At 44.6% G+C, this 19305-nt stretch overlaps 1 protein-coding gene across 1 annotated transcript; it reads left to right on the forward strand.

The window, feature by feature from the left end:
* The first annotated feature begins 4597 nt into the window (after positions 1–4597).
* LOC147885065 (uncharacterized) lies at positions 4598–6283 on the forward strand. Its single transcript, XM_087397260.1, has one exon. It carries the CDS (start codon positions 4598–4600, stop codon positions 6077–6079), a length of 1482 nt encoding a protein of 493 aa, XP_087253386.1. The 3' UTR covers positions 6080–6283.
* The last annotated feature ends 13022 nt before the right edge of the window (positions 6284–19305 follow it).

Here is a 19305-nt window from a genome sequence, read left to right on the forward strand (position 1 = left end):
TTCATAAGCATATGCCTATGCCTATGCCTATCCCTATGCTTATGTTTCGCAGGAGGAGACATCACGATCTCTATGCTCCAGAGGACTTTGATTCCTCTCATGCGACACCTCAGGGGCCTACCCCTGCGACTACCCCTAGCGTCGGATGAAGCACTGTGACTACCCCTTAGGGAACTCCTTTGCTAGCAGCCCATGGCTTTGTCGGGAGTCCCAACAAGTTTGTAGCACAGATGACCGATGAGGAGGCAGCGAGATTCTTCTCTTTGCTATCTCAAAGGACCTCAGCAATTCCCTCTCCTACACCGACGGCTGGACCTACTGCCTAGCTGTCCCCTTGTACCCCTTTGACTAAGGGGTCATCACCTGCGCGTGCCTATCATAAGGGAAGGAAGAGTAGGAAGGGCCGCCTATGTTGTGCTAACTCGGGAGATGTAGACGAGTCAGCACACTCACATCCCTACAGGTCTCCACTTAGTCCCGAGACACAGTATCAGTCAGGTCCCTTGCCCTCTCCTACTCCCACTGCTACTCCTTGCTCTGGAAGCGCTCGCACAGCTTCCACTCGCTCTGACTGTGCCACTATCATGAGTCCTCCTTACCCAGTCGAGGACCTCTCCTATCAAATCATGACTGCCGGAGAGATAATAGAAGATAGAAAGGGCAAAGCAGTGATGGCCACCATGAGGCGGTTGATGAGCCACCACTTCAAGAGCGGCATTGCTACTGATTGGCGGTATCAAGATGACCAAAAGAAGCAAGCGGTCATCGATGAATTAAAACAAAAATACCTTAACCTGCCAAATTGGGAGTTCAATGAGAATTACATGCGAGAGCACATGGGTTTGGTCTTGAAGCATCGTAGATCAACCTTGCGTACTTCCATCGCAAAGGGGATGGCTAAACCCAGCTGGGTAGACAAAGCTGATTAAAAGTTCTTCAAGAAGCCCATCCCGAAACGTTCGAGGGTCAGAGGAGGGCTGCGAGGAGACGGTTGGACATCGTAGGTACTTCGTACTTTGGTGCAGGCGGACGGTTGGCGTTTGAGGCAACCGTGGTAAGTCTACTTCTTCTCATTTAATGTATTGTTCTATTTGTTTTACTACATATTACATGCACTTTATCTAACTCTCGTAAATTGGATCCACAGCAAGCTGTGATGGGTCGTCTTCTTACAGATGCAGAGACGCGACGCCTGTTTTGCATAGGAACAAAGCCGTGGTTTATTGAGCAAGAGGCAATGGGAGCGACGGTCAATTGGGCTGAGGTGGCTGCTCGCACGGTAAAAGTCTACTCCTACTTGTAATCTCACTTTTTAAATTGTTTTATTCTTTAAGTTCCAATCTAATTTTCAATTAATATGGTTTCACTCTTAGGGTCAAAGCTCGAGCGTCCCATCACTGGAGGCGAGCGATCACGAGGGCCAAGGATCAGGCGCACCCTCGGCGCACCTGACGAGGGTTAGGGAGTAGGCGCATCTCACGAGGACCAAGGTTCAGGTCAACAAGACGAGGACGAGGAGGACGACGATTCAAATAAGTAGTAGTAGTAGTAGTTTGCATATACTTCGCCATGTATATCATTTTGTATATTGGCTCGTTTGAGTGATTTTGTATCACCCTTTTCAAAAGGGTAATTTTGTAACAAACAATGTTGTATATCTTCGACATGTATATGCTTTTGTTGGTCGATCATTTCATTTGAGCGATTTTGTATCACCCTTTTCGCAAGGGAAATTTTGTAATAAAAAACTTTTTTTTGTAATTACAAAAAAAAAAAACATTAGTGGGGCAAAACAAGGCTTGCTATGGCCCTGTTTAGCCCCATTAATGCTTTAGTTCTGTTAATTGTCGCTATATAGTGATGTTTACTAGTGTCGCTATATAACGACATTTATTGGCGTCGCTATATAGCGATCGTTCTTTTCCGATGCTTGTAATAACGTTTGCACTCGTAAAAAAAAAAAAAGTGTAAAAAACATCGATATTTTCGTTAGTGTCCTCATGGTACTCTTGTCAAATTATGAATTGCACAATTGACTAGTTTTTCATCCTAAATTGCGTTGTCTGAGGACTTGTGATGAATTCTATAGATATAGAGTTTCCCCGTGAGCATTCACAATCAACTCCAGGAGAAAGAAGACAGTCAAAGACGTTTCCATTGATAGAAAGAAGGGTGCAGATTCCAGACTGTATGATGAAGACATTTGTAAGTCAATCACTTCTTGAGCACATAAGAACCAATTTAGAAATCTCCGTCCACTCGCCGAAAAGAAACGTGCGGTGGAAGCACAAGGTACTCACATAAATTTTCAGGCGTACCAGCAACCACCACATAGGACAATAAGCGAGCTAGGAAATTCCCATCCATCCAGAGCGATGTACCTTACCATCCATGATCCATCTCCAGGAAGACGTTAAAAAACTGTACCTGCCCACTTTGATCGAAAAATAACGTGTATCTCTTGCTATATCAGAATGCGCCAAGTTGCCAACTTCCGGACAATTGAAACGATCCAGGCATCGTCGGTCGATCGTTCGCCAACTTCCAACTGATCACGATTCAGGACTCACGAGCCACGTCTTCGGTAATTCAAAGAACTCGCCTCTGCACAGCAGTACAATCACGAGTCGTTAAGTTGAAAGTCTTTCCAGAGTATGCTGATCAAGACAGTTCAACACGCTTCCGGTTGTTGATCTACACAATAGCGCAGGCCGGTGCGTGCCCAATAGAGATACGCCAGCGCAATTTCCGTTTCCAATCATGTATTAATCCCGTGGATGATCTGATGCACGGATGCAGTACTAGGAAGAGTGTGCCTGTCGCTCTTGACGTGAAGCTCTTCGGTCCTGTGTCCCGTCCAAGTCTCAAGATCAGACTCATGAGTCATTGGGAGGTCTGAGACTCTGGGACGCTTCACGAATCAAAAACACGAATTACACGATCAAAACAACCACGGTTTTAGCATTTTTTAGGGATCGTGATTCGAATCGTGCCGAATTCGTTGCAAGCGAGGTCTGTTAGTTTAAATCTCGAACAGGAAAGTACAATCGAAACGTTGTGTCTCAGCTTAAACGTATAAAATCAAATCAACCAGGGTGGAAGGATCAAGGATTCAAGGATCATACAAACAACTTGAAACAAGCTCTCGAATGACCTCTCTCTAAATTACAAGTCGTTCTGTTTGAATGCGCTTACGCCGCTTAGGACGAAAACTTAATATGATATTTAAATGCCAATGGTTGCGTTTTAAAATTCGTCGCCAATGTTTTTGTTTGAAGCATTGAAGGAATAGTTTTGAATGTTATGTAATATGCATATTGCATCCAGTGCTTGAAAAGTTGAAGTAATGGTTTTCAACTCTTCAACTTTCCAATTTCTCACGAGTTCAGCCTGGAGCCTACAGCCTGCAGCACGCCACTAACTCCAGGCTCAACTTTCAAGTATGGATTCGAAGACTTTTACGTGAAGAAAAGCAGTAACCGTACATTAGCGCACCGACCGAAACTTAGTGTCAGCAATTATCGGTTCGGCTTCCTTCTTCGCCATCAAATCGATTTAACGCTGCGCGTGTTGTAAAGGCAAAGACACAGCGTGAAAAGCTGTCGATGCTCGATAGCGATGCAATATTCTTTCACCTTGTGTCTTGAGCTCTGGACTGAGTCTAGACTCTAGAGTCTATATATTACGACAAGTGACCGCAATAGGAGCTAGAAATCGAAGCATGTATTGCCTTGAAGAGACGCAGAGCAATGAAACGAATTCTTGCTGCAGACACACGCGGGCAGGACTCAGTTTAATTGCTCGACCGACTCTTTCATTTTTAATTCGACTGATTCTTGGTGTGCGCGTCACCCATTTGGATTTGCTCGAGTATATTGATTCAGCTGTGCTACTTCTACTTAGAGAATTTGATCAGCTCATCCGACTGATTCAAACGTCACTCAGTTCAATTGTTTGACTGATTCCAGATACTTCCAAAACATCGATCGATCACCGGCCATCAGTCGGTGAGATTGGTGATCCTACAGATGCGGAGCTTGTGATCCGATTTTGCATATAAACGTTGTCCGGATCAGGCTGTCAAGTTGACGGAACCTTGCGCGGATGCGCAGGCTTGGCCGACATTCTCTCTCGGAAGGTTGCCCTTTTAGCTTTCCTTAACACTGGGCCTCATCGCGCAAACTCTGCAGCTTGCCAATTCAGTTTAAATTCGCACCTGAAGTGCGCTCGTGATATCAAGTTCTCGTCACCTGGCTGCTGGCGTTCCTTCGGACCGTGTTCATCCCTGATTTTGCGCTTTCGAACATTCTACACCGGGCAGCTGCAAATCGTCTGGTACAACAGCCAGCTCCTTACGAAGCTATCTTATCGTCTCTTGCGAATCGACGCATACGGGTATATAGAACAGCTGCTCACCTGGTCATTGATCCTCTCCTCCGTTGCGGCAGCTTGAATTGATTCTTCAAGCTGCTATCTTGATCTTCTCCTCATTTGAGGCCTCTACCTTGATCACCTTGTTGATGCTGTATTTGTCACCTACCATCTGCTTACAATGACTCTAGAAGGTGTCTATCTAGACGAATTAGACTGTTTCGCCATGCAGTCTGATACGTTGTTATCTCAGTTTTCTTTCTGTGGAGCTGAATTCTGTATGAACGGCCAGGCTGCGCCTATGCCGTGTGTGCAGTCGGAGAATATCAGCCCTATAGACGCTTCAGTGCCAATCGCTTTGCAAGAGCTGTTTAACCAGCCGCCTTGCGATGCATCTAGGACTTTGGATCCTGTTGAACTCCGCGAGCTGGAGCTCACATGCTCTTTCTCCTTGCCGTCCTTGCACCTGGCAGATGTGAAGCTAGGCCATGCTGCTACAGTCTCTGATAAAGCTTTTCACGGGCAGGGTCCTGCACCTGGTTTGGCATTCGCGGCGAAGAATTGGATGCTGCCTGGTAATGCACATGACTTTCCTCATGGTTTGGTTTATAGCAAATTTTTATCTTACCCTGCGCGGAATCTGCAGCGAGATCCCGGATGCACACCCTCTACAGGGTCGACAAAGGTCAAAGAGGAATGGGCTGCAAGCCCTGGTAAGAGTAATTCTCTGGCATTCGTATTCGAAAAGATTCCAAGTTTAAATAGTGGTAGCAGAGAGGAAGTTGATGAAGATGGATTGGATCAGCAAGTGGCATCATTCTCCCCTCACTTCGTGTCTGATGGGTCGCTAGAGGCGATGGAAGGAATGACAAGCTGCAGCACCACAATTTCAACGAGTGAACGGTTGGAGGAAGATGTTGCCAAGAACGCGTGGTCGTTCGTTGCCGGGTCTGGGCTGCCGTCTCTGGCTACAACTTCTCCTCCTTGGGTACATGGAGAAGTTGGTACCTGCGCAAGTTCTTTCTCACAGTCCGGACTTGCACATGACGATTGCAAGAACTTTACTGTTGATGACAGAACAGCAGGTGCCTGTGGCTGTGCTTCGTTTCCCACCAGGAACGCCGCAAGCTGCGGTCACCAGGTGGAGGATCTGATACCATGCTTGCCCAGAGTGAAGATGGATGGAGTGGGCGTTCAACACTGTGGAGGAATGAGCCCAGGAATCTCCTTCTCCCCGGCTTCCAGTACACGCTCATTTCACCTTCCAACAAAGGGGAAATGCCATGCTTTACCAGCAAGCCATTTGCCCTCTGGCATCGAAAAGCAGGTGTCCCCTGTGCCCCTAGTATCCAGCAGCAAAGAAATGCTGTACACAGCGGCTGCTTTGCGTCCCATAGACATCTCAAGCCTCATCAACAACAGGCCTAAAAGGAGGAGGAACGTGAAAATCTCAAAGGATCCACAAACCGTTGCAGCTCGCCACCGGAGAGAGAGGATCAGCGACAGGATACGAATTTTGCAGAAAATCGTCCCAGGGGGCAGTAAATTGGACACAGCCTCCATGTTGGATGAGGCGGTCCAGTATCTGAAATTCCTCAAGATGCAGGTGAATGCGATGCAGAGCAGGCTCAACTCTTCCTCCACAGCTTTTTGTGAGTTTAATCACACAGCTTCTTCGGAGGATTCTCTATCCTATCGCACGTCATGAGCTGGGCATTGCAGCTCCAACGACGCCATGTGCTTCAGGCTCTAGCCATAGGATTGGCATGTAAATACATCAATCCTCACACAGCCCAATCTATCTCAGATACATGATTCCGCATCCCCTTCGTCAGCTTCAAGACCTAGAGACATATATGAACTCTCGGTCAATCCTCTCATATATAGCCTTGTTCTCACGAATTGGTGCGTCTTCCCGACAGGTTATCTACTGTTGCAACATCTTCCAAATACTATCACGTTCACGAGCGATTGAGATGGCCTATATTTGTGACGACTCGAATACTATTCGTCTTGTACGCTTGCCTTCCTGTACAATTTGCTCCTACGTGCCTGCATTGGGAATTTTCAACCGTAAAATCGTAATGCTTGTCGACTGAGCTTTGAAGTTGAGATGTCTACGGCCTTTGCACCCACGCAATAAGGATACATTCAGTTGGCATGCACCTTTGTTGTGAACGGAGAGCATTTTGTCGAGCAAGTTTATATTTTGGACATTACATGAGTTACATCATGTTCTTAATTATTTCGCGTTGTCCTATTCTCCATGATATTTGAAAGATCCTAGAAAAATTTTGAACGTGTGTTGTGTTCGATGGTATCCATTTTTCTGGAAAACATCACGTGGCTTAGAAGCGACTGGTCCAGTTCAGACTGTTCAGTCACCATAAACAATAACCGCTGCTGAATGAAGGGAGCACACCATTGGCATTTTTCCTGTGGCCAGCGGCAGAATTCTAAAGAATTTTGAGAGCTATAGAATTTTGGCGCACGTCCTCGAAAGCCACCTGATGGAAAATCATAGTCTCGTGCATTTTTCTTTGGCCAGCGGCAGAATTCGAAAGAATTTTGAGAGCTATAGAATTTTGGCAGTGTTTCATAATCTGTATGACTAGCGAGGTCACGCGTAAACTGTGTCGAAATGGCATGGACCATCCTATTTCACGATCGAAACTAGAAAGTAGGTAGCCAAAGCGAGTCAGACTTCAAATGCTAAAAGCTGCTCATGTTGCAAATCAAGGTGCCCTTCAAGGATCACAGAGTTCCTTGCTTGACAAGAATATTAACCTTGGTGTCAATCATTCATTAATAGAATCACACTTTAAATTGCATACCTTTCATTAATAGAATGACAAAATTGTTGAAGTGCATCAAATGAAGGTGACAAATGCTAACCAAGGTAACACGCAAATCACAACCATGAGGAGCTTGATATCAATCCAAGTGATTTTGAAGCATGAGTACCCGGGGAGGGATTTTGATCTCCCACTACAAATACAGCAACTAGTCCTTTAGGTTTCTTGATATAATGAGGAAAGGCTACTTTCTCAAGGTACTCTCTAAGGCTCCTCCCTCAAGGTACTCTCTCAAGAGCAATAGGTTTTTAGAACATTCTTTAGGAGAGATTTGGACTACAAATGGACCTCGTATTACGAAAACTAATGAGAAGGCCTAGGGAAGGTCCCATCACTCTCAAAAAAAAGCACCTTGTACACTAGGCTTTGGTGGTTCCCCCAAAAGGTGCACTTGCCTCTCCCACTTGGAAGGCCCTCATCTCCAAATGGATGCTCCTCTTTACTCACCAAGCTATTCCCCTTCCCCAAAACTATATCGACTAAAAAATGGCTTGAAACCCCTCCAAACCTTTCCCCAAACCATTCCTATGGAGCCATATCATTTTCCAATCCCTAAATCCTCCTTCTTCTCACCATATTGCTATCTTCTAGTCTCATATCTCCATTCTTGCTATTATTCTCACCCTATTTCCATGTTCAAATCTCATATGTTTGTTGCTTCGACTTCTCTTCAAATTTTTCTTGTACATTCTCTTATGGCTCCATTTCTGGGCTTTACCAAGAAGAAGTGAAAAGTATCCCTACACATTGAAGTTGTAGTACCCACAACTCATCAATGCAATGGCAACAAGAATGTTGATAAAGTAACAATGAACTACTTATGGGAGCAAGAAGCACGGCATGTTGACCAACTTAGGACTCTATATAGGGGATAGGCACCTCCCATTTTTAATTTGTCAAGTTTGATTCAATACAAAGAAGAAGTTCAATAGGGATTACTCGGTCATTGCAATTACATTAGTCTTTACGATGCACAAGCACACTTTGGAAAGCTTCAATTGCCTTTGATCCAAGAAGCATTTGAAAAACTTAAAGATATTGTGCACATTAGCAGGGAAAGCCAACCCAAGAAGAATAGCATATTCTACTCTCGTACACAACTCATAGATTGTCAATTTGAGTAAATATAATAATGCTAAGAAGGGAGCAAAGGAGGTCATTTTTAGATCAGCTAATGACAAGGTAGATGTTTTGTAAGACACCATTAGGGGAGAATTGGGGTCTCAAAAGGGCATCATAAGGAATGGATTAGGGAATGCTTAGTGGGCTAATGCAAGGGGCTTGGAGGGTCCCAAAGAGGCCTCACCAACCCAACCTAGGTGGGTTAAGCCCACATTTGAGCCCACCTCTCCCCCCATCAATGAGGGGAGGGGGCCACTTTTTGAAATTTGAATTTCAAATTTCGAATCTCCCTCCCTCCCTCTCTCTCGCTGTCCGTCCCTCCCTCCCTCTTGCTCCCTCCCTCCCTCCCTCCTCCTCCTCCCTTTCCCTCTCCCTCCCTCTCCCTCCCTTCTCCTCTCCCCTCCTCCATCTTGGTCCTCCTCTTCCCTCCTCCCTCTCCCCTCCTCCTCCTCCTCCTCCTCCTAGCTCCTCCTCCCTCCTTCCTCTGCCCTCCTCCAACCGCCCAGGATCCCTCTCCTCTACTCCTCCCTCCTGCAGAATCTGTCCCCTCCTCCTCCCTCCTATAGCATCTCTCCCCTCCTACTCCCTTCTACAGCAGCTCCTTCCCTCCCTTCTACACTTGTCGCCCTACTCTTCTCCTCCTCTTCCTCTTGCCCTCATCTGCTTCTCCTCCTCCCTCCTCCTTGCTACTCTCTCCCTCTCACTACTCCATCTTTGCCAGCTCTCCCCTACATTTTAGCCTGCATCACTGATACCTCTCTTTGAGTACTCATGGCACCATTTGAGGACATATCCAACAAGTACCATGTGAACCTACAACTAGAGGCAGAATATGCAAGCACACACTCTTTGGGATATAGTGGAACTCCTCAAAGTGTGCTCCACAGTCTTCGATTGCAAGGGAAGAAGCATCTTGACCTTTGGGTGGATGGAAACTTGTATCCTTTAGACCCTGCCACCCAAAAGAGTCCTCCTTTTCATACAGTGCATTATGTTGTTCGGTTTGTTGGCAAGGGATATGATGGATTGCTTGGTTATTGCAATCGATTGAACCATTCTCAGACATTGGCTATGCAAGCAAGCGAGGTGCAAAGAGCCCAAGCAGAAGAACTTGCACATTTGGGAAATATTACTATTGTGGCAATGCTTAATAGTATGCAGGATCTCCGATTGCAAACAAAGAGCTTAGTGACAAAGCACATGCACTGGACTTGGAGTGACATGAATTGGAAGAATCAATCCAGAAGCTTGCTGAAAGCAAACAAGATTTGGAAAGATCTATCTATGGCCAAGTTCAACGTGCTGTGGAGAAGGAACAAGAGAAGTCGATAGAACAAGTACAAAAGTTGAAGGGAACACCTTTGGGACTGAAGGAGAGGAAAAGACAATTGCAATCTATGGATGCATTGTCAACCAATAGTGATGCCTGAAAGAGGAGAATATGGGCTGTAAGGTTAGTTTCCCAAATTTTCAATGAAATTTCTTACCCCAAAACATTTGTGGTCCAATTTCATGGAGGATGTGATGGGAACAATGGAAATGGATGATAGTGATCCTTCCTATGTCCTAAGAAGTTTAATAAAGCCAAGTGATGTCATGGAAGTGTTGAAGGACCCTAGACAAAAAGGGCTACGTAAACAAGTTGCTAGAGAGTTAATGAAGGATTTCAAGGGCCTCATCCAAGCAAAGGAGGTGCTTGGAGCTTGTGATGCTATTGGTATAAGTCGTGAAGCTTACAACTCTGTTTTTAAAATTTTCAAGTCTGCTATGGAGGAGAAGTACAAGATATCTACAATGCCATTGCCAACACCGTGGTCTGTAAGGCTTGCATGTCAAGAAACAAACCAATGTGCTAGAGAAAAGCTTGGAGGATACCATTGTGTAAGTGGCACAATGACTTGGAAGAGTAAAATTTAAAAATCTGGCATCCAAACGTTTAAGATGAATGCTTTCAATAATGTTTATGTGGATGTAGAGAATTTGTAGAGAGCCATGGTCAAATTCTATGGATGAGAGAAGAACGTAAGAGAAATTCCCTCTTCACATTCAACTTTATTTCTTCTGCTTTCTATATCCTTACTGAATTTCTCTTTCATTGTACAGATGGCAAGCTAGTATTTGTTATAAAAATGGATGAAGCTCAGTTGGTACAAGAGCACAAGTTAGAGAGGGTGAGCATTTGTATTATGAACGACGCCTTGTGTTTTGCTCAAGGGGATGAGGAAGTTGAGCAGGGTTTCTCAATCCAATATGAGAAGGACATATGGTGGCTTGCAGCCTTTGAGACCCCAAAGGAGTGCCACGAGACATTGAAGTGGGTTTTGGAGAGAACCAGCATCCCATTATTCAAAGACAAGAGGTAGGGCAAACATTAATTGTGGATGGGCATGGAACGTTTCAAGTTGAATGGCATCTAGCTTGTGATTTGAAGACCCTCAAGTGCTTGTATGGTTGTGATACATGTGCAGATGCAAAATGGACGTGCTTGTATTGCACCCACGCTTAGAAGATGCAAAAGGGAAGCCTACAGTGGGAAAATGGCATCCTTTCTTGCAACTAAAGTGCAGCCCCTGATCGTCACAAAAAGGATCCTAAGTGAGACCCCATTCTACCAATTCCATTGGAGCGGGTACACGTGTGTACTTTGCATGCTAAACTGCGTATACTTGATAAGTTACTCTATCTCCATCTAGTTTATGCTTGGAATTTGAGGCCATTGCAATTATTTGCACAATGCATTGCAAAAGCTAAAGAACTACTCTCACTAGTGGGACTTCAAGGAGGCAATGTGAAGCTTAAGCAGGACAAGAAAGAATCAGGAAAGACACAAAATGCTAAAGTGTCCATGGGTGGAGGAAAGGCAAGGAGGTTCTTGTCCAACCACAATGCTGATAAAGAAAAACATACATTGGCTCAAAGCACCCTAGGTTGGGAGTACTGGAAAGATTGGTGTGAGTGCACCACAAATCAAGCTTCACATCCGCAAATTGCTACCTTGAGAGCAAAACTGTGGACAAAGCTTGATGCATTTATAAAGTTGCTTAGACAAGGTCAAACAGATGAGCTTTATTATGAGAGATTCAGGACAGCATTGGGAAAATTCATATCATTGATGTTAGAAGCATGGGAGGAGTCACATATTACACATTACATGGTAATCCTCCTTAGGTTGAAATTTTGTGCTTTAAACTTGAGTCAGTTTATGTTTATAATACAATGTTTTTCTTTACGGCATATTCTTTAGGCACATGCACCATGGTTTGTGGAGCAATGGGGCCCTCTGTCCATTTGAAATACTCAAGGAATGGAGAAATCACACTACAGAGCAAAGGCAACATACTTCAAGAATACAAGGCAAGGGGGTGGTATCGCGCGAAGCAATGCACTACACGAAATGTTCGATTGGTTTTATAGATGTCTAGAGGCCAAGACTCTCAAGAGCGATAAGGTAGAGGTCTCAAGTCTCGCAAAAGCGGTTCAACATGTCAAGAAGACAAGGAGATGTGCTTCTTGGAAGTCCTCAATAGGGAGCCAAGGGGTTGCGCTTTGGTTGCAACGTAGAGTCAGGCAGGGGAGGCGTTGGGTCCTAAAAGAGCCCCAAATGTAAAATGTTTGATGAATAAATTTAATACTATTTTGAGTCAAATATAGATTCCAAAATTCACAAATTTGTTTGGAAATTGCAGAATTGCATGTGTGACATGGCAGGGCAGAGGGGTGAGTAGGTTGGGAGGGAGGGTGGTGAAGATTAAGTACTGGCGACAAAACACTGGGGGGGGAGGAGGTGCACTCAAAAAACCCTAATTTAAAAGAAAAACCCTAAAGTGCTTTAAAAAAGACTATATAAACCCTAAAATCCCTCATTTCTATGGCACGAGTTAAACAAACTGCTAGACCCACTAGATGTCGTTTAGATGCTACAAGTGGTCCTCCTCAAAATGCCATAGCCTCCGAATACACTGCAAGCCCCAATGGCCAAGAGGGCAATGATCACGAGGGATCTGAAGGAGGTTGTCATCATCAAGAGTCCAAGCAACGCGAGTCCCCACCATCCGACTCTCATGGGGAATCCCAGGGATCTCAGCACCATGAGGAATCCTAGCAGGATGAAGGATCCAAGCGTGATTAGGGGTCCTCTCAGTCCTTCCACACAACTAACCGTGGAAGTAGAGAGGTCTCCCAAGAGGGGTGAAATAGTCCAATCAATCCTGATCAACTGCCCCTCCCTACTCTGTGGGGTCCTGGCGTGGAGCATCTAGACAAACAAGGGGAGCAAGAAAGGCAAAGAGAGGAGATGGAGAGATTACAGGGGCCACAACAAGAGGAAGTATTTGGCGGGCTCGTAGATATAATGAACCTTGGCCCCAATCCTCTAATCAAGCAGACCACACGGAAGAGCACCATCAACCCTCTGTGCCTCGAGATGATCAGATATGAGGAGCCTCTAGTACAAGCTGAGCAAGAGCCTCAGTTTGTTGTCTCACAGCCTCGTGAAAAGGAAAAGAGACCAAGGACAAAGCAGACCCTTAGGCGCGAGAAGCCACCTCGAATGACCCACTAGACATAGGAAGAGGATTTTGAAGAGGTGGTTGCAAGGGAGGAGAGGCGAAAGAAGTTCAAAGCAGACAAGTGGCCATGGAGCCATGTTCAAAGGCTAGTGTAGGGTCCCCCAAAGATTAAGAGGCGCAAAAAATCAGGCGTGAAGGCACTTCAGGAGATTCGCAAGTTCCAAACCACTGTTTATAATCTCATTCCCCGTGCACCCTTCCAACATGTTGTACGTGAAATAGCACAGCATTACAAGAGTGATGTATGTTTCACTTCAGGTGCTATGGGAGCAATCAGGAGGCAATGGAGCATATGACAGTAGGTCTTTTTGAAGACACGAACTTATGTGCTATCCATGCCAAAAGCGCATCCGCTCCGATCCCTCCCTTAGGCCCTAGATGTTGTTTAGGTTCATTTGGTGTAACCCGAATCATTTTGTAAATCTCTGCCGTTTGAGGCCAATGAATAAAAGATATGTTTATGTTCTATTATTGTTCCCATGTTATTATACATGTTATGTGATGCTTTCCATCAGTTTATGCAAGTTCAGTGTGAATTTGAGTGATCAAATGATGTTTTTTCACCGTGTGATAGAAGGCAAATGTGTTTGGCATCACGTGGGGAGCCCAAAAATGGTAAAACCTGCTATCGTGCATATGGGGCCAAACACATTTGCCTTCTGTCGCATGGTGAGATTCTTACTGGATTGCTTAGAAATGACCATTATAGCGCAAATATTTATCTGATCGCATGCTTTTGAACAGAATAGTGAATGAAAATATTAATGTCAACAACAATTAAAGTTACAAAATACAATGATAGTATACACAAAATGGGGCACTATATAAAAAGTATAGCTGTATTCATATAAAATAAAATTTCTATACAATAAGGCTTCAGAGCCTTTCTCTCTTCTCTAAAACATCGAGAACATCGGGCTTTCAGTTCCCAAATACACTCGTAGCTCTAAACCTAGTCGATAGAGAGTCAACACTATTGTCGTTGTTGGCTAGGGACATGGCTGTTGCCGTCAATGCCATACCTTGAAAATTGGTTCCAAAGGCATTGAGGGCAGCCATGTGGTTCACCAAAATGACCTTGTCAGCATTGCGATTGATGTCAGCATGACCACTCACTCTTGGCAAGGCCTTGCACTTCAGGAGGTCATCAGTGTTATGTGGAGAAAACTTTTTGTGGATAGCCACAACGCCCTTTTGCTTGGCGAAGGTAATGTGCCAGTGAGTGATCTCGGCCGAAGCTAGTGTGAACAAGGTGTTGCTAAGATGAGAATAGGTCGACCTCAAATGCCTCCTGCAACAGTCCAACATTACATTAGAATTCCATTAAAACAAAAGTATACCAAGAGAGAAGAAATTCATAGCTCATAGTTTCTTACCACTTTGGAGTCATCATGCTCAATCCCTTCCTCTTTGTCAATGAGGATGGATCCAGAGGCCTCCTACTGTCTGGAGTGAGATGTGGAGGCTTCTTCTGGAACATCAGGTAGGTTGGAGTAGATTGATGTCTCCGCATCTTTGATTTGGGCTAGTGTTAAAGAAAGAACCTCTTCTATTGAATCATCTATTCCCAAAAACCCAGGTTCTTGCATAGTCGTGTCCACCTCGTATCCACACAGGATACCAAGAGCTTCATCCTCCCGGAGACCAAACATAACCTCTATGTCATGGAGAAAGAGGTATTGTTCTCCATCGACAAGAAGGGGAGCAAGAAACCATATCATTGTTGCGGGGTCAACAGAGGTGGTGCCCGAGGTGGATGGAATTTGAGAAGTAGAATGGGGTTCAGGAGTTCGCTGGAGCACTTCCAGGGCCAATGCAGCTTCCCGCTCCTTAGCTTCTTCATCTACAGAAATAAGAGGATCGGAAAGGGTAGGGGCAGGGTCAGGGCTTGAGGTCGAGGCCTCCTCTTCCATTTGTCCCTCCTGGAGAAGGAAAATAAAGGTCATTTCCCAGGATAGGAACCTATTTCCTGTGTTTCCGACGACTCCACATGCTAGGAGGTCATCAGTGTCCACCTCCCTAAACCCTAGGGGTGTGAGTTAGGCTCGAAAGCGATCTAAACACTTCACGAACCTGGGTTCTTGATTGAATAAGTACTTCAAATAATCAATTGGGACCCATCTTTTTGTAGACTCATCAAGTTGATATGCAAAACTCACGATGTAGTCTTGCATGTACTTCATGAGGTCTTCAAAATCGTCTCAGGCTCCTAAGTAGGTGCCTAGGACATCTATGCTCTTATCAAAGACTGGAAATAACTCCTCCTCTCTATCAATTAATGGAGTACGGGAGATGAAATCGTGGAAGGCAGACCTAGCAGAATCCATGGTAGTTTGGTGGCTAGGAGAACTATGGCTATGATAGTGAAACTTTGAAACTAAAGTAACTTTATAACCTATATATACCCAAATGTTCTAAATATAAAAAATAAAAATAATTATAAAATTTTTGGGAAAAACTTGACATTGACATGAAACAAAAACATTCAAAACATCAAAATTAATTGCACCACTATTAATTGGAAAATGTCAAAATCCACAATTGTTCCACCCCACATTTCCTAGATAATCTTGAATATTGCAGGAGGGATAAAAGTGGCACTATGCACGAGCTTCTCTGCATGCTTTCCTACCTTTTCACCATTTAAGGTAAAGTGAAAGGACTCAGACATGCCATCCTCCATGACCAATAGGTGTTCCCGCACGTCCCTGAGAGTCCACTGTGACGTGACAGTCACATTCTTAACATCTCCTAAATAAGAACCAATACATAAACTTATCCCTATATTACCATCATCGTGAGAGTCAAGGGGGAGCTAATTGCCACGTGTTTTCTTCCAGCACCTATATTGGAAAGAAAAATATAACATTTGGCGGGAGATGTGGTACTTGACAACATTGTCCTTACATACATGGCATTGAAAAGATCACCCTTTTGTTCACCTGACCTACTTCCCTACTCCTTCCCTAATTCACCCCAAGCAATTCCTGAAGGGCATTCTCATGTAGGCCCTTGCATGACCACATGGTTTTTGTTCTGTGCATCTCGATATTATGAAAACAAGAAGCAAAAATGTGCAGAGGCATAAACCAAGACAACCTTACCCATTTAGAGCCAAATGTAAACTTCATGGCCATGCCCACATCCTTTGCAGTCTTTTCCTTGTATGATTGCATTGTTCTTGTGTCCACGCTGCAATCCATGTCTTCAAGTTGTGGTGTTGCAATGCATTGAAGATGGCCATAGCTTGATTCTGTCCTTCGAGTAATGTACTTGCATTATGCCAATAGATATTTCTCTGTTTCAAAGCAGAGGACTTCTCTCCAGCATGCATTTTGCCTTCCTAAATCCTCATGAATGGCAGTAAACTTACCTAAGAAGCACTCGACTGGTTCCCACTCCTTAAAGTCTAAAGGAAATACATATGCTATGCACAAGTGCTATTTCAAAATACAATTTCAAACTGACTCATTACACTGGTTCTATTTCAAAATACAATTTCAAGCTGACTCATTACACTTCAAAATCTTAAACAAAATGTAGACTTACAATGTGATGGTATTGTCGATAGATTGCTTGATGGAGGAAGGTGCATGTCCTTCCCCATGTAGATGTGTTGCACCTTTGCAAGCAATACTTTCTTCCCAAGCTTGAACTTCATGATGCGGCCCTTCCATTCATGCAAAAGATCATCTCTTTTGCTCTTGGGAAGCTTATGTGGACCCTTGGCAGATCCTCTCATGACTATCCAATCATTCAAGCTGTAGGTGCAAGGCACCCATTCACCCAGTGCATTTTTGCTCTTGTGGGACATAGAGTACATGTATGGTCTCCTCACCATGCTTGTACAGAGGTCACAACAGCAATAGTGGACTAGAAAGTGCAGCTTGGAGGGAGAGAGCAGCTCCGATAGACAAAGAGAGTGGGAGAAGGTATAGAGGGTGCAACTGAAGGTTGAGAGAAGCTCCAAGAGGTGCTATAGCTAGGAATGGAGGGAGAAAGAGTAGAGGGGAATGAGCAGCTACTCCAGGAGGTGTTATAGCTAGGAATGGAGGGAGAAAGAGAAGGGGGATGAGCAGCCACTACAGGAGGTACTGTAGCTAGGAATGGAGGAAGAAAGAGCAGAGGGCGATGAGCAGCTGGTGCTATAGGAGGTGTTGTAGCTAGGAATGGAGAGAGAATGAGCAGCTACTATGGGAGGTGCTGGAGAGGGAGAAACACAGTGGACCAGAGTAGGAGGGGGCAGAGAATATGCCAAATGAGTTCCCACGTTTGAAAAATGGAGGAAGAATGGAGCTGGACCAGAGAAGAGGAGGGGGCAGGCCTGTAACAAGCTGAGAGGGGGGAAAAATTCACCCAGAAGGGCCCACAGCCTCTTGAATGACTTGTAGGTTTGTTTGGGGGAGGTGCATATGGGAGAAGGGTGAAGCATGGGTTGAGGGGGGGGGGATGGTTTGAGTGGTCCCTAGTGTAAGAGGAGTAGCCAATAGGGGCTGTTTGTAGGTCTGCCCACCCTCCACCTCAACATGGCATTGCCCCACAAAAAAAAGCACTCCCATTGGTACATCTCAAATACCTCACTAATACCTTGAAATTAGGAAACACTAATTGGGGGCCCTTTGGAGACCCCAATTCTCCCCTAATGCTCCATCTCTAGAGCATCAACTCAGTGCATTAGCTACCAAAATTCAAATTAAACAAAGTAGAGCGAATGGCTCTTGATTACAAGCATAGAGAAGAAGACGCTTGGAAATTGGTGGTGGATCAAGGAAGTGTAGGTTGAAAGCCACACAATTTGTATTTCCCAAACTATTAGTGCGAGTGCAAGTGCGCAAAGACACAAATACAAGAAAATAGAGGGAAAGGGGAAGGAAAAGGCAAAGGAAATGTGAAAAGCAAAGAAATGAAGAAGCAAACAACAAAAAAGGTGATGGAACAAGTAAAGAAGTGGTGAACAAATATGGTAGAAGAGAATCTCAACCAATGGACATAGTAAAGTCAGTTGATGGTATAAACGTCGCTATGTAGCGACACTAGTAAACATTGCTATATAGTGACACTGGTAAACGTCGCTATATAGCAACGATTAACAGAAGCTTTAAAAAAACATTAGTGGGGCTAAATAGGGCCACAACAAGCCCTGTTTTGCCCCACTAATGTTTTTAATTTAGTAATTACAAAAGAAAGTTTTTTATTACAACTTTCCTTGTGGAAAGGGTGATACAAAATCGCTCAAATGAACCGATCGAGCAACATAAGCATATACATTTCGAAGATATACAACATTGTTTGTTACAAAATTACCCTTTCGAAAAGGGTGATACAAAATCGCTCAAATGAGCCGATATACAAAAGGATATACATGGCGAAGTATATGCAAACTACTACTACTACTACTACCACTACTGCTGCTGCTCATCCGAATCATCGTCATTGTCCTCGTCCTCGTCTTGTTGGCCTGATCCTTGGCCCTTGTGAGCTGCGCGTGATCCCTGGCCCTCGTGAGCTGCGCCTGATCCCTGGCCCTCATCACCGCTCACCTCCGCTGATGGGATGCTCGAGCTTTGATTCTAAGAGTGAAACCATATTAATTGGAAATTAGATTGGAACTTAAAGAATAAAACAGTCTTAAAAGTGAGATTACAAGGGGATTACAAGTAGGAGTAGAATTATACCGTGTGAGTAGCCACCTCAGGCCAATTGACCATTGCTCCCATTGCCTTCTGCTCAATAAACCACGGCTTTGTTTCTACGCAAAACGCGCATGTCGTCTCTATGTCTGTAGGAAGGCAACCCATCGTAGCTTGCTGTGGGCTTAATTTATGAGAGTTAGATAAAGTGCATGCAATATGTAGTAAAACAAATAGAACTTGATACATTAAATGAGAAGAAGTAGACTTACCACGGTTGCCTCGAACGCCAATCATCCGCCTGCACCAAAGTGTGAAGTACCTACGGCATCCAGCCATCTCCTCGCAGCCCTACTTTGATCCTCAAACATTTCGGGATGGTCCCTGTTCTGCTCCTTAAAAAACTTCTAATCAGCTTTGTTTGCTCAGCTGGGTTTAGCCCTCCCCTTTGCGATGGAAGTACGCAAGGTTAACCTACGATGCTTCAAGACCAAACCCATGCACTCTCGCATGTAATTCTCATTGAACTGCCAATTTGGGGGGTTAGGATATTTTTTTTTCAATTCATTGATGACTGCTTGCTTTTTTTGGTCATCTTGATACCGCCAGTCAGTAGCTATGCTGCTCTTGAAGTGGTGGCTCATCAACCGCCTCATGTGGCCATCACTGCTGCACCCTTTTTATCTTCTATTATCTCTCCAGTAGCCATAATTTGATAGGACAGGTCCTCGACCGGGTAAGGAGGACTCATGGTAGTGG

Source organism: Dipteris shenzhenensis, chromosome 26 (genome assembly GCF_047967505.1).
Source record: "Dipteris shenzhenensis isolate YYH24624 ecotype China chromosome 26, Dip_SZ_1.0, whole genome shotgun sequence".
In the NCBI taxonomy this organism is placed as follows: domain Eukaryota; kingdom Viridiplantae; phylum Streptophyta; class Polypodiopsida; order Gleicheniales; family Dipteridaceae; genus Dipteris; species Dipteris shenzhenensis.